Genomic DNA, 17,799 nt, shown 5'->3' with positions numbered 1-17,799 from the left:
AAGTGTGAGCCATTGTGCCTGGCCGGCCCCTGTCCTTTCAAATAATGTAGTTAAGTAACAAAATGACAAGACCAAGATAGGCAGTACTTTTTTTGTTTTTTTTTTTTAAAGACCTCAAATCACTCAGATACAGACACTTTATTAGTTTCCTCTACAAGAGCCAATAACATCAATCTTTTTTTTTTTTTTGAGACAGAGTTTCACTCATATTGCCCAGGCTGGAGTGCAATGGTGCAATCTCGGCTCACTGCAACCTCTGCCTCCTGGGTTCAAGCAATTCTCCTGTCTCAGCCTTCTGAGTAGCTGGGATTACAAGTGTGCACCAACATGCTTGTATTTTTGTATTTTTAGTAGAGATGGGGTTTCACCATGTTGGTCAGGCTGGTCTTGAAGTCCTGACCTCAGGTGATCTGCCCACCTTGGTTTCCCAAAGTGCTGGATTACAGGCGTGAGCCATCGCGCCCGGCCTATGTCTATCTTTTTTTTTTTTTTTTTTTTTTTTTTTTGAGGTGGAGTCTTGCTCTGTCATCCAGGTTGGAATGCAGTGACCGGTCTTGGCTCACTGCCAGCTCCGCCTCCCAGGTTCATGCCATTCTCCTGCCTCAACCTCTTGAGTAGCTGGGACTACAGGCGACCGCCACCTGGCTAATTGTTTGTATTTTTAGTAGAGATGGGGTTTCACTGTGTTAGCCAGGATGGTCTCGATCTCTTGATCTCGTGATCCGCCCGCCTCGGCCTCCCAAAGTGCTGGATTACAGGCGTGAGCCACCGCGCCTGGCTTTTTTTTTCTTTTTAAAAACAGAAATCTCTGTTCATTTGAAATGCCAAGTAGATCCAAAGAAGGAAGATGGTAATTAAATACTTAAATTAATCAAAAGGCACTATGAGACCACCTAAAACCTACTGCCACACGGGTAGTAGGCTAAGGAAGATCAAGCTACAGCAAATCATGTAATGTGAATGTTAGCGATTACATAGCAGGAAGCACATTTGCTTTCCAGAAGACTATGGTGCAGTGTTCCTTTGGACCCAAGAGGATATTTGGCCAGGAAAGGATCAAGACGGATGAAGGTAAAGCCAAATCAAAGGAATAGGTACAAAAGAGAATCCAAGCTACGTAGTCAAGCAGATGATGATGAATCAGGCTTCTTCCTCCCAAGAAACATTTGCTGCACTGTGCTGCTTCCGTCCTCCACTACCCCCCACCCCCCACCCCATGGCTGCTCAAGTCCAACTGCCTGTTCCTGCCTTACAGGGTGCTTAGCCACTGGGACTAGGTTTGGGGTTGCCCAGGGCTCTTGCTGTAATTTCGCATAGACCCTGGGGAGAACCGCTCACACATGGGTTGGCTTTGTTGCTGGTTGTTCTCAACAAAGAAAACCCTGAAGCATTCACATGCAAAGTAGTCTGAGCTTCTCCAATCACAGTCAGACACCCCCACACAATATCCTCAAAAGTCTGAAATCTTGTAACAGCTGAGCTCTGGTTAAAGCTGCAAGACTCACAAAATCATCAAGGAAGCCAGAATGAGACAGTGCAGGTAGGAAGTCCCAGCAGTTAATCTCAACCCGTCTTTCTCCATTTCGGATAAGCTCAGATATACCTGATGTGGGATATTGAAAGCTACACTGCAGTAAGCTGGGTCTTCTGAATTTGTCATCAAATACCAAGGGAAAACAAGGGGTGGGATGGATTTTATTCTTAAAAAACCTCAGAAGTAACTGTGTTATAAAGGGACATGACTGAATAGGTAAGAAACGGATTCTTCATTGTGAGTTTTCCTGATGGCTTCTGCAAGGATCATAGAGATGTCGATCACCTGTATTTTGGAGCAGTGCTTCATCTTGTCGTCCTGGGTTATGGTATTGGTGACTACTACTGCTTTAAAGCATGCGTTGTTGATGTGAGAAATAGCTGGACCACAGAAGATACTGTGAGTCAAGATAGCATAAACTCTGGTGACTCCAGCTAAGAGAAGTTTGTCAGCTGCATGGCAGATTGTGCCACAAGTGTCAACCATGTCATCCACAAGGATGGCCACCAGATCCTTCACATCTCCCACAAGCACCATGCGATCCACTTAATTGGCGTTCTTTGTGAATCAAGGCAAAGTCCACATTCAGCCTGTCTTCTATGGAGTTCACTCCCTTAGCTCCACCAGCATCAGATGAGACAATAGTGCAGTTCTTCAGCTCAGAGATATTCTCCCTTATCCACTTCAGGACACCTAGGTCTGCATACAGGTAGTTCACTGGGATATCAAAAAAACCCTGAATTTGAGAAGCACATAGGTCCATGGTGATAATATGATCTGCACCTGCTACAGATAGCATATTTGCAACAAGCTTGGCTGAGATTGTCACCCAACTCTTGTCTTTCTTATCCTGCTGGGCATAAGGGAAACATGGGATGACTGCAGTAAGCTGGCTGGCTGAAACAATCTTGCAGGTATTAATCATGATTAAAGGTGCCATTAAATTATTGTTGATTTCACCACAACCACTCCAAATGATGAAGACATTCTCTCCACGTACACTTTCGCCAATTTCCACACAGGTCTCCTAGTTGCTGAATTTCTTAGTCACTACCTTGCCGAGCTCCAGACCCAGGCAGTCAGCAGTTTTCTGAGATAAGTCCTGGTGGGAGCTGCTGCTGAAGATTTTGATATTCAGGATCCTGGCCAACTACCCTAAGCATTCTTCACTAAGTGATCACTGCTGCTGCAGAGACTGGAATCGAAGTCGGTCCAGAGACTCAATGCTAACCGCTTTGTGATGCTACCCCACCATCTTCAAGATAGGCAATACTTTGAACTTTAACTGTTTTCAACTAAATACACACACACACACACACGGGCGTGCGCACACACACACACACACACGACTTTATATTGGGAAGCGCTCCAGCATCGTAATGAAGTCAGAAAACTAGAGTCTGATCCTGTATCAGTGCATCTTAATTTAGATAAGTTATTTATCTAGTCTGAGCTTTTGTTTCCTTAAGTTGCAAAAGAATAATCTCTTTCAGAATTATTGCAACATCTACACATACTAAACTTTCAGTAAATTGTAGATACTGATAGTAATATCTTTATTATTAAATCAGAAAACACAAAATTTTGATTCATAGGACCTATTGAATGCTTTTTCTTCCAGAAATTTCTAACTATGTAGCTATACAGTTTCTATAGCTGTGTAGTTGACTCAGGCCAAAATTGCTCTCTTTGCCTAAACTTATTAAATTGTTGGGGATAATTATAGAGTGGGTTCTATACTCATGATGCATTTAGTAGTAATAGGATTTGGTATTTAAATGATTATTTTCTTACGTATGTAGGGTGATTGTTTTTTAAGTGCTAAATACTTACAGTGTCTTTCTAAATTGCAGTTTGTTCATATCAACAACTTAAAACTCATCTGCAGAGCACATCAACTAGTGCACGAAGGCTATAAATTTATGTTTGATGAGAAGCTGGTGACAGTATGGTCTGCTCCTAATTACTGCTATCGTTGTGGAAATATTGCTTCGATCATGGTCTTCAAAGATGTAAATACAAGAGAACCAAAGTTATTCCGGGCAGTTCCAGATTCAGAACGTGTTATTCCTCCCAGAACGACAACGCCGTATTTCCTTTGAGGCCTTCGCCCATCCTGCTGACCCATTTTTCTGCCCTCTTCTTACCCCAGTTTTCTTGTATTACCCTCTACAATATACTTTTTATTGAGCACTTTGCTGCTGAAATGCTGCCTCTTGCCTTTTTTTTTTTTAAATTTTAAATTATCTAAATTTATTGTTTGTTGTGGTGTCTATAGCAAAGTTTTTCTATCAATTTTCCCCCCATCCCATCCCCACCCTGCACTCATTTGAGAAGACTTGAGAAATGTCTTCATACTCACACTGCTGCATGTAGCTCTTGCTTCTTTACTGCTCTGGGAAACAGGATGTGTTTCCTTTTTTAAAAGCCAATTGACAGATTACACCTAAATACTCCTTCTTTTTGTATCATTCAGCCTTTTGTTTTAGTTTGGTAAGTTTTAAGAAATTCAGCAGCAAAGTTGTTATTCAGTGGGCACGATGGACTCCAAATGCCTCAAGTTATGTATACCTGTCCCAGATGTAAACTTCATTGTCCTTTGTTGGATGATATTTTAAATGGATATAAAATAAATTGGTCTAAAGGGCTGCCCTCCTTGTTGTGTTTTTAAATTTTAGTTAAAAACTGCTACAGCTTATGACTTTGTACATTAAGATAATTGTATTGATCTTTTTTCAGATTCCTTGTATTTTTAATAAAGTAATCTTAAATAAAAGATAGGTTAAGTGTTAGAAATTTTAAACAGCTTACATTGTTAGTGTAAAGTTATCTTTTCTTTTTTGCTAATCAGAGTTCTTGACCCTTTGGTTATTGAGTTTAAAACTTCAATTGAAATTCAATAGTATTTATTTTTTAAAAAAATCACTAAACTGTGCCTAAAGAACATAACTGCCATATTAATGTTTTGGTTTATATCCTCTATAGTAATAGAAAAACATTTAATACTTGTAATGCTGATGTGTTAATTTGATACCAGTTGAGTAGAATGTGATCAATCCAGTTTACAATCTATCATGAGTATTATTAACTAAAATCTATGTACTTTTCAATAGGAATCATTCTTCTCTTGCTGTAACAGTTGACCTTAACTTTTAGAAAGTGTTCATTTTTAAGCTGCAACTGGAAAGGTTGAAAAGTCAGGACTCTTGTATTTGTGAACTGTAGTCTGAAGCAGATTATTTAAAGTGTAGAAAAAGGAACAAGTTGTTCTTTTTTGCAAAGATCTGTGATTCCATATTTCAGCTTTGTATAAGTAATTTGAATATCCAAAGGGTTGTGATGATCCGTTCTTAATATGCAACTGTCCACTTCATAAGGACAAGTATTCCAGTATCTCTTATGACTGTAGTCATAAATGATGTTGCAATGCACCATTTTGTGAAATAGTTGGTATCCCTTTACTATAATTAATTTTTGTCATTCCAGGAAATACTTGTGAAGCCAGCCAATTAATAAAGCACTTTAGCATCTGTTCAGGTAGTTTTGAAAACCAACTTTTCCCCTTCAGGATAAGAACTTCCAGGTTACCTAAAAATGCAATAAAAATCTTTATAGTCTAAGCTTCTTGGCATATAATTTTTCATCAGGGTTTTCTTTTATTAAATGAGCACAATACTGTTTTGATTTTATTTTTTTCCCTCAAACCACCAGCTCCTTACATAGTTTTTAATTATATAGCTATATGAAAGAGGTGGCTAGGACATTTGATGCACACACTTGAACTAATGTTGGGTCAGTAACTTCATGTTACTGCCCTGACACCAGTGTAATTCAGGTGGAAAGGTATTTTTATCTTACAGGGATATGTAGCTATGTATTTTACTAATTGTGAAACACTGGAAATTAGTGATGCAGACAACTTGGTGTGGTCTTTGAACAGCTCTCTGCAGTTTTTTTTTTTTTTTTCCTGTTACCATAAATTGTATTTAAGTGCTCGCTTTCTACTTAAGTTGTACCAATAGAACTGGTAACTCCCAGCCCTCCCTGTTTGACACTCCTTAGCTTAGATTGATGTAGTTGTTTTTGTTATCCCTATAATGTGACTTTTATTTTTAAGTCATCGTGTACTGCATTTGTTTGTCACTAGTTGGGCACGTGCCAATAATATTCTCTCCATTCCTTAACTGCCATCTCTGTTTTGCCTGATTTCTCTTCAACTGAATAATGGCTTTTTGCATGGAAAAAATAGTTTTTACTATTAGATGTGTAAAGGGAAGAGAGAGCTAATGTATTGGACTTTGTGAGCCTACAAGGAATATTTTGGATCCCTCCAATAAATAAGGGCTATGTACTATATGTACTATATAGAGTAATCACGTGGTGGAAGATACTTGCAAGTCATAGATTTATGGGCAGGAGGATTTGTTACTCCCTGTATCTAGGCTGAATGTAAAATCCCTTATGTTGTATCAATGGGGGTAAGAACTATTTTTATTTGCCTATGATATACTTGGTTTCTAATAAAGTGCCGTAGGCTCTAGTGAGAACTGTCTACTTTGAATTGCCATTTACTCCCTTTCCTCATTTGGCCGATATGCTCTTGGCTAGCTTTTTATAAGTTAATGTGTTTCCCTAAAAACTTTCACTACTTTATTTGAGTGTGATCCTAAAATGCCTGGATCAATAGTATATCTCATATGCAACTTGCATCAGCTCCTATTCTGTCGGGATGTCTAGAACTGTTGGAAGATTTTGACGTCTTAAGCCCTAGGTTTTGCTTTGGGAAATAAGGTTTGAAATATTGTTCATTGCATTAAGATTTGTGTGTGTTTGCTTTGTAAGCGAGCACCAGGTTTTGGAAAATGCCTGTACTGTGAAAGTAAATCAGGACTCTTTCTGAGCCTCTTTCGTTGTCAGAAATAGAATTGCTTTCCATCAGCTTCCAGGAAATTGTGTATCTGGAGTCGAAGAGATTTAACAGCAGGAATCCAGATTTTTAAATGTAATTGTTTTTTAAATGCTAATGTTTGTAAAGCACCTTCAGTTCTTCGGATGAAAGGTGCTATATTCCCTCAGTGTAAATTAATAAAAAGATTATAGGAAGTTTGTCAAAAAATTTAATGCATAGTCTGTAGTATGTCCTGACAAGAAGTTAGCATTTTATATAAGAAATTAAAAAATGCTTATTCCTCCACTTGGTTGCTTGACTGGTAAACAAAAGTGAAACCTTTTTTTTGTTTTGTTTTGCATTTGACTCTGAGCTAAGTGTTCCAACTCTTTAAAGGCAATGTTTATTGTTACAACTTCGATCCAGTGCCCAGAACTAGGCTTCATGAGATCATTACAACTCTTTAAATTGTGTATTTACAGTGTGCAGTGATGCTGACGAAATACACAGTAGTAAACCAAAAAGAAACATTTGGAAAGTCCCCTAGCATGGTGCCAGACACACTAGATGCTTCTGCATTCCCCTCCTGTTAGTTTTCTATTTCTCTATCAACTTCTTGGTGAATTTGTGCCTTTACCCTCATGAGAGTAGGCTTATGCTGACTTAGATCATTCAAATGTTTTCTTAACTCAAAAATGAGTGGCATTAATAGATTTGTGTTGTCAACAAAAATACTACATAAGTATATTCCACTCAATCCCTAGGCACCCACTATTCTCAGCAGCACTCTGCTTTTGTATATAAATGGTGGGTTATAAAAGACTGCATGGAGGCATTATGGAATAGCACAGGCTTTGGGATCAGATATAGGTTAAAACCCCAGCTCTGCCATGCAGTAACAGCAACTAACCTGTATTCAGCATATGTAGCTAAATTGTTACATTCTTTATTTTGTGATGCCCTTGCTATGGGTCTATAACTATATTACCTTTAATTTTTTTTTTTTTCTTGGTAGAGAGGGGGTCTCCCTATGTTGCCCAGGCTAGTCTTGAACTCCTGGCTGAAGAGATCCTCCTATCTTGGCCTTCCAAAGCACTGGGATTACAAGCATAAGATTCTGTGCCCAGCCCAAACTTTTAAAAAAATTAATTTTGTTCATTCTTCTCTAGAACTTTTTTCCCCAGATGAGGAAATAGGCTTAGAGAGGATAAGTGACTTAAGGTTGCACAGGAGAGCTGGAACTTGAATCCCTAGAGGGCACACCAGAGTACATCTTTAGCCCTCTATTTTAAGTAGTATTGGTTATTGTAGCTGTGTGACCCTGAACAAATTGAATTTTCTGAATCTGAAATTTCTGTGTCTAAAATAAGAGAGTATCAGACAGGGTTAATCTCAGTATTAAAAATAGCACACACAAAGCACCCAGTATCTGGTCCAAAGCTGCTTTTTATTAAGGGCTCATACTCATAGGCCATTTGTTCAAATTCATTGTAGTTGGGAAGAATAATCCAAGGCAACGTGTAATTGCTAACATAGTGTAGATTTTGTAAGTACAACCCATCTGGAGAAGGAAATGTTCGATGTAGGATGGAGTAATTGGTGAAAATACAGAGGAAGTGTGAATTAAATGTGGTCTGGAATGATGGGATTTGTATCTTACAGAGTAAAAACAACCAGAGATCACTTGGACACAATGTGAAGACTTGAGGATCCTTTTTGGGAAGGCGTAAGAAATGAATAGCTTCTGTTCTATTGACAATATCCGATATATACCAGTGAGGATTGGTCAGTTATGAAAGATGCTAAAAAGCAGGCAGTGGGTTTTTAATAAGGAATGTAATAAATGGATTTCAAGATTACTTCCCTAGTGAGTTGATGATCCCCCTTCGTCTGACACAAATTATTCTGGAGTTCTTTCCTCTGGCTTGATAATACGGTGGAAACTGTTGGTTGAGATTGAGCTGATTTGTGGTTCTGTGACTAGGATTACATGAAATACTAATTTGGGGGGGCCAACAGAGATTTGACATTTTTTCTTTGTCAAAGCAATTTTTCAAATCCTGCTACAATTTACCATCAGTATTACTTCATAAATGGAAAGTCATTTTACCATTAAAGATGTAGGTAGGACCATCTCAGAAGAAAAGACAGCTCTTTACACCAAATACATTTGGTTTTATGAAAAACTAGTATCCTAATATTTGCCATTTATGGAGATCAATTAGAGATTTTCCCCACCCCAATGTTGACATGTACTACTCGAGGCTGTCATATTATTGAGGCATAAAAGATGTTCTAATAAAGTGGAAGTGGCTTAAGAGAAAGTTTTATGCCGCCTCCCAACTCTGAACAGATGCTAAGAATTTACTAAACAAGTGTACACAGGAGTAGTGATTTAGAGAGGCCTTCCCACCTTCAAGAATTTTATAATACGTTAATGAGCTGAGTTATTTTCAAGGATGGCTTTGTTAAAGCAGAAGACGATGGGTAACTAATTATGCTTATGAAAGGCAGTTTTGCATGCTTGTCTGTCAAAAAATACAGTAAAACTTATTTTAAAATTGATTAATTGGTGTAGAACTATCGTCACAGAATCAGGATGGTCGGCTTACATTCAGGGATTAAATTTGTCCAGGCCTTTCTTTTTTTTTCTTTTCTTTTCTTTTTTTTTTTTTGAGACCGATTCTCGCTCTGTTACCCGGGCTGGAGTGCAGTGGCCGGATCTCAGCTCACTGCAAGCTCCGCCTCCCGGGTTTACGCCATTCTCCTGCCTCAGCCTCCCGAGTAACTGGGACTACAGGCGCCCACCACCTCTCGTGGCTAGCTTTTTGTATTTTTTAGTAGAGACGGGGTTTCACCGTGTTAGCCAGGATGGTCTCGATCTCCTGACCTCGTGATCCACCCGTCTCGGCCTCCCAAAGTGCTGGGATTACAGGCTTGAGCCACCGCGCCCGGCCTTGTCCAGGTCTTTCAAAATGGAACACGTTGCTTTTAGTATGGCATTGGTTCTGTTTGCAGTACTGATTTTTCTTTCACGGTAATTAAAAAAAATCTTGCTTTCTTAAAAGCCTGCACCCAAGCTAGTGATCTTTTCTGCAGAGGATTGAGCATCCCAGCCATGCTTTATTTTGGTGGATTCTCACAGTTTTCTGGCTGGGTCCTTTTTGAAGGGTAGCTGTGAGCTGTGAGACAATTTCAGCAAGATGTAGGGACAAGGATCGCATTCGAGGTGGCTTAAAAGGAAACATGTTTGTGAGAGTTGCCTCACTGTCTCACCTGCTAGAGGAAACTGGGAGATTTCAGGGTTTGTTTTCGGTCCTGGCTTGGTGCAGAGGTGGAGGGGCGCCAGCAGGTGTGTGGGATGCAGGACGCAAAGCCAGGAGAACCTGGGGCAGGTGTCTGGCGCCGGGGGTGCAGTTCCTATTTTTCGGCGCTTGGTGGCGCTCGGGTCTCCTCCGGCCCTGCTAGCAATCTCTAAGGCACCTCCGCCGCCACCTGCAGTCTCAACCAAACCTCTGGGTGGGCAGCGCGGGATGTGATGGGCCGAGCGTCCAATCGACTGACAGGTTTCCGTCCACACTACTGAACTAGCCAATGGGAGCCGAGGAGAGGCGCGGAGAAGGCGGGCCCCGCGGCAAGCCTGGCAGAGGCGCGAGGCCCTCCTCCCGCCTCTCCGCCTACTCCAGCCTCCGCCGCCTCAGCTTCCCGAGCGAGCCCTGCGGCCGCCGGAGCAGCTCCCGCGGCGGAGCAGGAGCCGGATGGTCAGAGGAGCCCGGCAGCCCCAGCAGCCGCGGAGTCGCCTGGCCCCCAGGTGGGGCGGGGGCTGGGTGGAGGCCGGGGTTGGGGATGGGGCGGGGGCCAGGGAGCGGGCCCAGGGGCAGCGGCTCGGGGCCGCGGAGCATTCGGGGCGCAGAGATCGGAGGGGCGGGGGGTGCAGCTGGGGGGATCTGGGGGGCGGCTGGAGGCGGCGGCGCGGGCTGGGCGCGATCTCATCCTCGAGGCCAGGTGAGAGGGGCGTGTGAGGGAAGGGGCGCCGAGGGGTGAGGCTGGCGGCGCGGGGCCGGAGGGGCAAGGCGCGCGCGCCCCCGGAGGGGCCGTGGAATGCGGGGGTCGCCGGGCCCAGAGAGGCGGGGCGTGGAGAGGGCAGTGTACGGTCGGGAGCGGGTGGGCACAGGAAAGGGGAGGCTGGGGGAGCTTGCGGGGGTGACGAGGCAGACAATGAGTAGGTGGAGGTGGATGATTTTGGGGAGCTGGGCTGTGACGAGCAGGGGTTGAAGATGGGGTAAGGGACCAGGAAGGTTTGGGCTGAGGGGGAATTGGGGGAACGGTGAGTCCCAGGAGTGCTTGGTCTTGGTAAATAGGGGAAACAGGGCATAAGGCGTTTGTAAGGTCAGGTCTGGGCTTGGCGAGCCTGTGGTCCCAGAGGGTGGTCTGTTTAGTTCTTGACTGGCACAGTAGCGCCCGGAGATGTTTTCTTATATATTACTTTTAGTTACTGTCTTATTTGTTTGGTCTGTAGACTGACTGGCACAGTGGAGAAACCGCCTCGAAAACGGAGAAGCAGGTAAGGCAGTGCCTTCCTATTTTGCTTCATGTTTTTCTTTTTGCTTGGCTGCACCTGTGCCGTACTGCATAATTGTACAGTCAGTAGATGAAGTTTCTTATTTATCCCCTTTTTAAAAGAATATAACCACATGCATGATTTTTCTTTTGAGGACTTCAAATTATTACCTCTATAGTCGATTTTTTTTTTTTTTTGGTATCTAAGATAATGTGAGAAATCTTGAGAGATCCCACTTTTTTACTTTATGATGTTGTGTAAGGATCTCAGCTAGTTTTTTTTACCTTAGCCATAATTTCAGTTTCTCCGCATCTCTGTTTAAAAAGCTTATCTGGGCTGGGGTGGCTCATGCCTTCAATCCCATGAGGCGTGAGATTTGGGAGGCTGAGGCAGGAGGATCATTTGAGCCTGGGAGTTCAAGACCAGTCGGGGCAACAGAACAAGACTCCATCTCTATAAAAAATTGAAAAACCAGCCGGTCCCATAAATATATACACCTACTATGTACCCACAAAAACAAAAAATAAAATTAAAAAAAGCACAAAAACTAACTAGCTGAGCAGGTGTTGTGGACCTGTAGTCCCAGCTTCTCAAGAGGCTGAGGTGGGAGGATTGCTTGAGCCGAGGAAGTCAAGGCTGCAGTGATGCAGTGAGCCGTAATCATGCCACTGCACTCCAGTGTGGGGAACACAGCAAGACCCTGCCTCAAAAAATAAAAGAAACTAATTTTATTGAGCTTCTACTATGTGCCAAGCACTGTGTGCAAATGCTGTATATGTATCTTCTCCTGTAATCCTCAAAGCACCCTAAGAGAATATGTAGTGTTGTCACTGTTTTACAGAAGAGGGAACTGTGACACAGAGGGGCCAAATATTTACCCAGAATCATGCATCTAGTAAAAGATAAAACCAGGATTTGAATCTAGACAGTCTGACTCCAGAGCTTAAGCTCTTAACTGTTAAACCATAATGCTCCTAATAAATATACAATTGAAAGTAGGTTTTCTTATTGATTTATCTTTTGTCGTTGGACACTGTGTGGTTAACTCGAATGGTTGAACCTTAGAAAAAACAGAAACAAAGAGTTTAAGTAGTCCACAAACAAAGTGAATTAGTCCTTGAGTAATGAAGACGAAGATATATTTATCACATAAACATTTTTGACTGCATTCCATGTGAGAGGTACTACATAGCAATTCTGTGTAGTCATTAGATGATTCCTTTTTCACAGATGTTGGCATTGGCCTAGAGAAAGTAAGCTACTGTAGTTATGTGACCAGTAGGACTATTTTCGTAGTTAATATCTGGCAAGTTATTGATGTTAATAGACAGAAAATCTCAACAGTAAATAGACACGAAATGCTGATGGTGGAAGTGCCGACAGAGTTTCTTTGTCACACTTTAGGCCTGTGCTGTCCAATCCAGTAGCCATATGCAGGTGAGCACTCAAAATGCGTCTAGCATGACTGAGGAACTACATTTTTAATTTTATTTAATTGTAATTAAATTAACTTGACAAACTGCTACTTGATCACCTATTGGAAAACGTTCAAGTATGTTTTGAACAACTTGGGTATGTGAGTCTGTATTTTTCATCTGTCATTTTATGAAATCTAAATATGTATCAAATATGTCCAATGAGAATTGAGTGTCTGAAATGAGATAAGTATAAAATACACACTAGATTTCAAATTAGTACAAAAATTGAATACATAAAATTTCTCAGTAACTTTTTGTATTGATGACATAGTGAAATAATATTTTAGATATATTAGATTAAACACTTTTTTTTTTTTTTGAGACAGAGTCTGGCTCTGTCACCCAGGCTGGAGTGCAGTGGTGCAATCTCAGCGTACTGCAACCTCCACCTCCTGGGCTCAAGCCATCCAGCCAGTACAGCCTCTGGAGTAGCTGGAACTACAGGCGCCTGACACCTCACCCAGCTCTTTTTTTTTTTTTTTTTTTTTTTGTAGAGACAAGATTTGGCCATGTTGCCCAGGCTGGTCTCAAACTCCTGGGCTCAAATGATCCAACCACCTTGGCCTCCCAAAGTGCTGGAATTACAAGTGTGAGCTGCCATGCCTGGCTGTAAATAAAATTGTTACTAAAATTATTTTCACTTATTTTTTCCTGAGACAAAGTCTTACTTTTTTGCCCAGACTGGAGTGCAGTGATGTGATCTTGACTCACTGCAATCTCTGCCTCCTGGGTTCAAGCAATTCTCTTTCCTCAGCCTCCCAATTAGCTGGGATTACAGGCGCCCACCACCATGCCCAGCTAATTTTTGTATTTTTAGTAGAGACAGGGTTTCAACATATTGGCCAGGCTGGTCTCGAACTCCTGGTCTCAAGTGATCTGCCTGACTAGACCTCCCAAAGTGCTGGCATTACAGGTGTGAGCCACTGGGCCTGGCCTTCACTTATTTCTTTTTCCTTTTTATTTTTCTTCTGAGACAGGGCCTGGCTCTGTTGTCCAGGCCGAAGTGAAGTGGCACAATCACAGCTCACTGCAGCCTTGTCCTGGTAGTCCTTCCACCTCAGCCTCCCAAGTACCTGGGACTACAGATGTGTACCACCATGCCAGGCTAATTTTTTGTTTTTTGTTAGAGACAGGGTCTCACTATGTTGCTCAGGCTGGTTTCAAACTCCTATGCTCAAGTGATGCTCTAGCCTTGGCCTCCCAAAGTGCTAGGATTACAGGCGTGAGCCACCATACCCAGCCTTTCTTTTTATTTTTCCTATTATGGCTACTAGAAAATTAAAAGCTACATACATGTAACTTGCATTGTATTTATTTGCATTATATTTCTTTTGGATAGTTTAACTCTCATTACCCCACTGCCAGACTCTTCAGTAGCCTTCTGACTGGTTTCCCTACCTTGAATCTGTAATTCCCTCCCTGTACTGTGCAAATCGATCTTGTAATTCTTATGCTTAGGATCCTTCTGTGCTTCCTCATTGCTTATTGAACATCATTCAGACTTTTAGCCTAATCATATAAAAAGATTGCCCTCATTTGACTTCTTCATACTTTCCCAGCCACAGTTAATACTTTGGCCATAGCAATTTTCAATGATGGAACTACTAAATGTCTACTTTTAAATGATTTAACTTTTTGGTGAACCTTCAAGATGAATTAATTGCCGAATGTAACTCTGTGCGCCATTTGCTGTTCCCAGAACTTATGTTCCCTCTTTACTTTGGTTTTTTGTTTGTAGGGTTTTTTTTTTTGTTTTGTTTTTTTTTTTTTTTTTTTTTTAAAGACAGGGTCTCACTCCAGTCCAGGCTAGAGTGCAGTGGTGTGATCATGGCTCACTGGAGCCTCGACTTCTCGGGCCCAGGTGATTTCCCACCTCAGCCTCCCAAGTAGCTGGGACTACAGATGTGCACCACTATGCCCAGCTAATGTTTGCCTTTTTTGTAGAGGTGGGGTTTTACCTTGTTGCCCAGGCTGGTCGTGAACTCCTGGGCTCAAGCGATCCGCCTTCCTCAGCCTCTCAAAGTGCTGGGATTATGGCGTCAGCCACTGTACCTGGGCTGCTTTGGGTTTTTGTATGTGATTTTTCTCTCTGGAATACTTTCTCCTTGACAAGCCCCCTCCTTTAAGACTTTGCTCAGTGAGGGCTTCCCCTCACCCCCCCTCTGCTCCACCTTATTGGGTCCTGTCATGGCCTGTACATACACTTACATGAAATGAATTTGAATTCAGCTCTGTCAAATGTAGTTTGCAAGATCAGGTGCAAGTTAATAAGCCTGTCTCTGCCTCAGTTTCCTCGTCTATGTAGTAGGAGTAATAGTTCGGCCGGGTGCGGTGGCTCACGCCTGTAATCCCAGCACTTTGGGAGGCCGAGGTGGGCAGATCACCTGAGATTGGGAGTTTGAGACCAGCCTGACCAACATGGAGAAACCCCGTTTCTACTAAAAATACAAAATCGACTGGGCGTGGTAGCGCATGTCTGTAATCCCAGCTACTCGGGAGGCTGAGGCGGGAGAATTGCTTGAACCCAGCAGGTGGAGGTTGTGGTGAGCTGAGATTGCGCCATTGCATTCCAGCCTGGGCAACAAGAGCAAAACTCTTTCTCAAAAAAAAAAAGAAGGCCGGGCGCGGTGGCTCAAGCCTGTTATCCCAGCACTTTGGGAGGCCGAGGCGGGCGGATCACGAGGTCAGGAGATCGAGACTATCCTGGCTAACCCGGTGAAACCCCCGTCTCTACTAAAAATACAAAAAACTAGCCGGGCGAGGTGGCGGGTGCCTGTAGTCCCAGCTACTCGGGAGGCTGAGGCAGGAGAATGGGGTGAACCCAGGAGGCGGAGCTTGCAGTGAGCTGAGATCCAGCCACTGCACTCCAGCCCAGGCGACAGACTCCGTCTCAAAAAAAAAAAAAAAAGCAATGATTGTTCGACTTCCCTAAGGTTGTAAGGTGCCTAGGATAATGCCTGGCACATAGAAGATACACAATACATTTTAGATTAAAAAGCACCCATCACATATCTTTTATTTCCCACTTCTTTTCAAAATGAGAGGATTAAAAATAAAGGCCAAGAAGAAATGAAAGAAGCAGATAAAGCCAGTGGCAGAATTAGTGCATAGACCAGAAAGTCCTGCATCATTGCTAATGGTTGCTTTGGTGTTTGGCTTCTTGAGTTTTCTGGAGTAAAATGAAGAAGAAAATAAAGTTCAATGTTCAGATTCATGGTATCTCTAAAATCAAACATATGTTGTGAGTTTTTAAAGATTGCTTCTTGGCCAGGTGTGGTGGCTCGCGTCTGTAATCCCAGCACTTTGGGAGGCTGAGGCGGGTGGATCACCTGAGGTCAGGAGTTTGAGACCAATCTGGCCAACATGACAAAACCCCATCTCCACTAAAAATACAAAAAATTAGCTGGGCATGGTGGCGCGTTCCTGTAGTCCCAGCTACTCAGGGGGCTAAGGTCGGAGAATCTTTTGAACCTGGGAGGCAGACGTTGTGGCAAGCCGAGATTGCGCCACTACACTCCAGCCAGGGCAACAGAGTGAGACTCCGTCTTAAGTAAACAAATAAATAAATAAAGATTGCTTCTTAAACTTCTCAATCCAGGTTGACTTATTGCCAGTGAACAGTCTCCGCAGGGCCAAAGCAATGTGGTTTTGGTATATGGCTCTCTGATGGTTTGGCTTGATTCAGAGGTAAAGATGGATGCATACACCATGGGGACTATATGTATTTTGTTCACTGTTTATCCCCAGCAGCTAGAATAGCATCTGGCACGTAGAGAACAGTTTATTGAATTTTTGAGTGAACACATCCTTAAGTAATTCTCCAGGAATTTAAGTAAGCATCAGGTCGCAATGAGTTTAAGTTTATTTTCTCCATCCAGAATCATGAGGCTACATACTCTGCATGCCTGATTTAGATCAGATCCTGATCATGTCAGGATTTTGACCTGAATGGACAACCAGCATACATATGTAAAGGTCCTATGGGCAGGACCAAGATTTTCCTCAGAAAACAGTGCAGGGTTGCTGTAAAGCTAGAAAACAAAATGTACAGTTAAGACCCCAAAGATGAATTATAGAATAAGAATGTAATGGTTGTAGCTAGATAGTTAGAAAAATAGGTGTTAGGCCGGGCGTGGTGGCTCATGCCTATAATCCCAGCACTTTCGGAGGCCGAGGCGGGTGAATCATGAGGTCAGGAGTTCGAGACCAGCCTGACCAAGATTGTGAAACTCCATCTCTACTAAAAATATGAAAGTTAGCCAGGCACCGTGGCGCATGCCTGTAATCCCAGTTACTTGGGAGGTTGAGGCAGGAGAATCACTTGAACCTGGGAGGCAGAGGTTGCAGTGGAACGTAGATCGCTGCACTCTAGCCTGGGCGACAGAGCAAGACTCCATCTCAAAAAAAAAAAAGGTATTAGTTGCCAGTCATGGTGGCTCACACCTGTAATCCTAGCACTTTGGGAGGCTGAGGCTGGCAGATCACGAGGTCAGGAGTTTGAGACCAGCCTGGCCACCATAGTGAAACCGTCTCTACTAAAAGTACAAAAGTTAGCCAGGTGTGGTGGCGGGTGCCTGTAATCCCAGCTACTCGGGAGGCTGGGGCAGGAGAATCGCTTCAACCTGGGAGGCAGAGGTTGCAGTGAGCTGAGACCACGCCATTGCACTCCAGTCTGGGCAACAGAGCGAGTCTCCATCTCAAAAAAAAAAAAAAAACAACAAAAAAAAGACAGAAAGGTATTAGTATCAGTTTTATATTGTGGCCATAGAAATTCTGAATATCAAATGATGCAAATTCCTGGTAAACACTTCAAGATAAATTAATTGAGGCAGATGAATAGTGTGAGCCCAAGAGTTTGAGACCAGCCTGGGCAACATGGTGAAACCACATCTCTACCAAAAATACAAAAATTAGCCAGGTATGGTGGTACACGCCTATAGTCCCAGCTACTTGGGAGGCTGAGGTGGGAGGATCAGCTGAGCCTGGGAGGTGGAGACTGCAGTGAGCCATGATTGCACCACTGCCCTCCAGCCTGGGCAACAGTGAAAACCTGTCTCAAAAAAAAAAAAGGTTAAGTTAATTGTTGAATGTAGCCTTGAGTAACTGATTGAATGGGTCTGCTATATAGAGTTGTTGACAATTATGTTACATATGTAGTACATTTTAGAAAAACAGTTGACAGAATTATTATTATTATTTTTTTTGAGATGGAGCTTTGCTTGTTGCCCAGGCTAGAGTGCAGTGGTGTGATCTTGGCTCACCGCAGCCTCCGCCTCCTGGGTTCAAGTGATTCTTCTGCTTCAGCCTCCCAAGTATCTAGGATTACAGACATGCGCCA

At 42.7% G+C, this 17,799-nt stretch overlaps 3 protein-coding genes across 4 annotated transcripts in view; 2 read left to right on the top strand and 1 right to left on the bottom strand.

Moving 5' to 3' along the window:
• Window positions 1-6,650, top strand: part of PPP6C (protein phosphatase 6 catalytic subunit) — a 49,802-nt gene extending 43,152 nt beyond the window's left edge. The window contains exon 7 of the mRNA XM_033190919.1: window positions 3,388-6,650. Coding sequence (XP_033046810.1) covers window positions 3,388-3,636 — 249 coding nt within the window. The 3' untranslated portion in view covers window positions 3,637-6,650. The remainder of the gene's footprint in view (window positions 1-3,387) is intronic.
• On the bottom strand, window positions 1,277-2,083 carry LOC117071200 (ribose-phosphate pyrophosphokinase 1-like). The gene has a single exon (XM_033190931.1). It carries the CDS (start codon window positions 2,069-2,071, stop codon window positions 1,727-1,729), a length of 345 nt encoding a protein of 114 aa, XP_033046822.1. The 5' UTR covers window positions 2,072-2,083; the 3' UTR covers window positions 1,277-1,726.
• A 3,414-nt stretch (window positions 6,651-10,064) lies between the features above and the next one.
• SCAI (suppressor of cancer cell invasion) overlaps window positions 10,065-17,799 on the top strand; it is a 191,554-nt gene continuing 183,819 nt past the window's right edge. For both annotated transcript variants that reach the window (XR_004432191.1, XM_033190902.1), the window contains exons 1-2: window positions 10,065-10,233; window positions 10,942-10,986. Coding sequence is in view for 1 of the 2 variants with exons in the window: in XM_033190902.1 (XP_033046793.1) it covers window positions 10,181-10,233; window positions 10,942-10,986 (98 nt within the window). In the remaining variant the exon portion in view is untranslated. The remainder of the gene's footprint in view (window positions 10,234-10,941; window positions 10,987-17,799) is intronic.

This window comes from Trachypithecus francoisi, unplaced genomic scaffold, assembly GCF_009764315.1.
Source record: "Trachypithecus francoisi isolate TF-2019V2 unplaced genomic scaffold, Tfra_2.0 Contig01585, whole genome shotgun sequence".
NCBI lineage: Eukaryota > Metazoa > Chordata > Mammalia > Primates > Cercopithecidae > Trachypithecus > Trachypithecus francoisi.
Note: the sequence above shows the minus strand (reverse complement) of the source record. Positions and strands in the feature narration are given on the sequence as shown.

What these genes read in the sequence shown, in the direction of transcription:
- LOC117071200 (XM_033190931.1), bottom strand. Translation starts at nt 2,071, where the DNA reads ATGGTGCTTGTGGGAGATGTGAAGGATCTGGTGGCCATCCTTGTGGAT.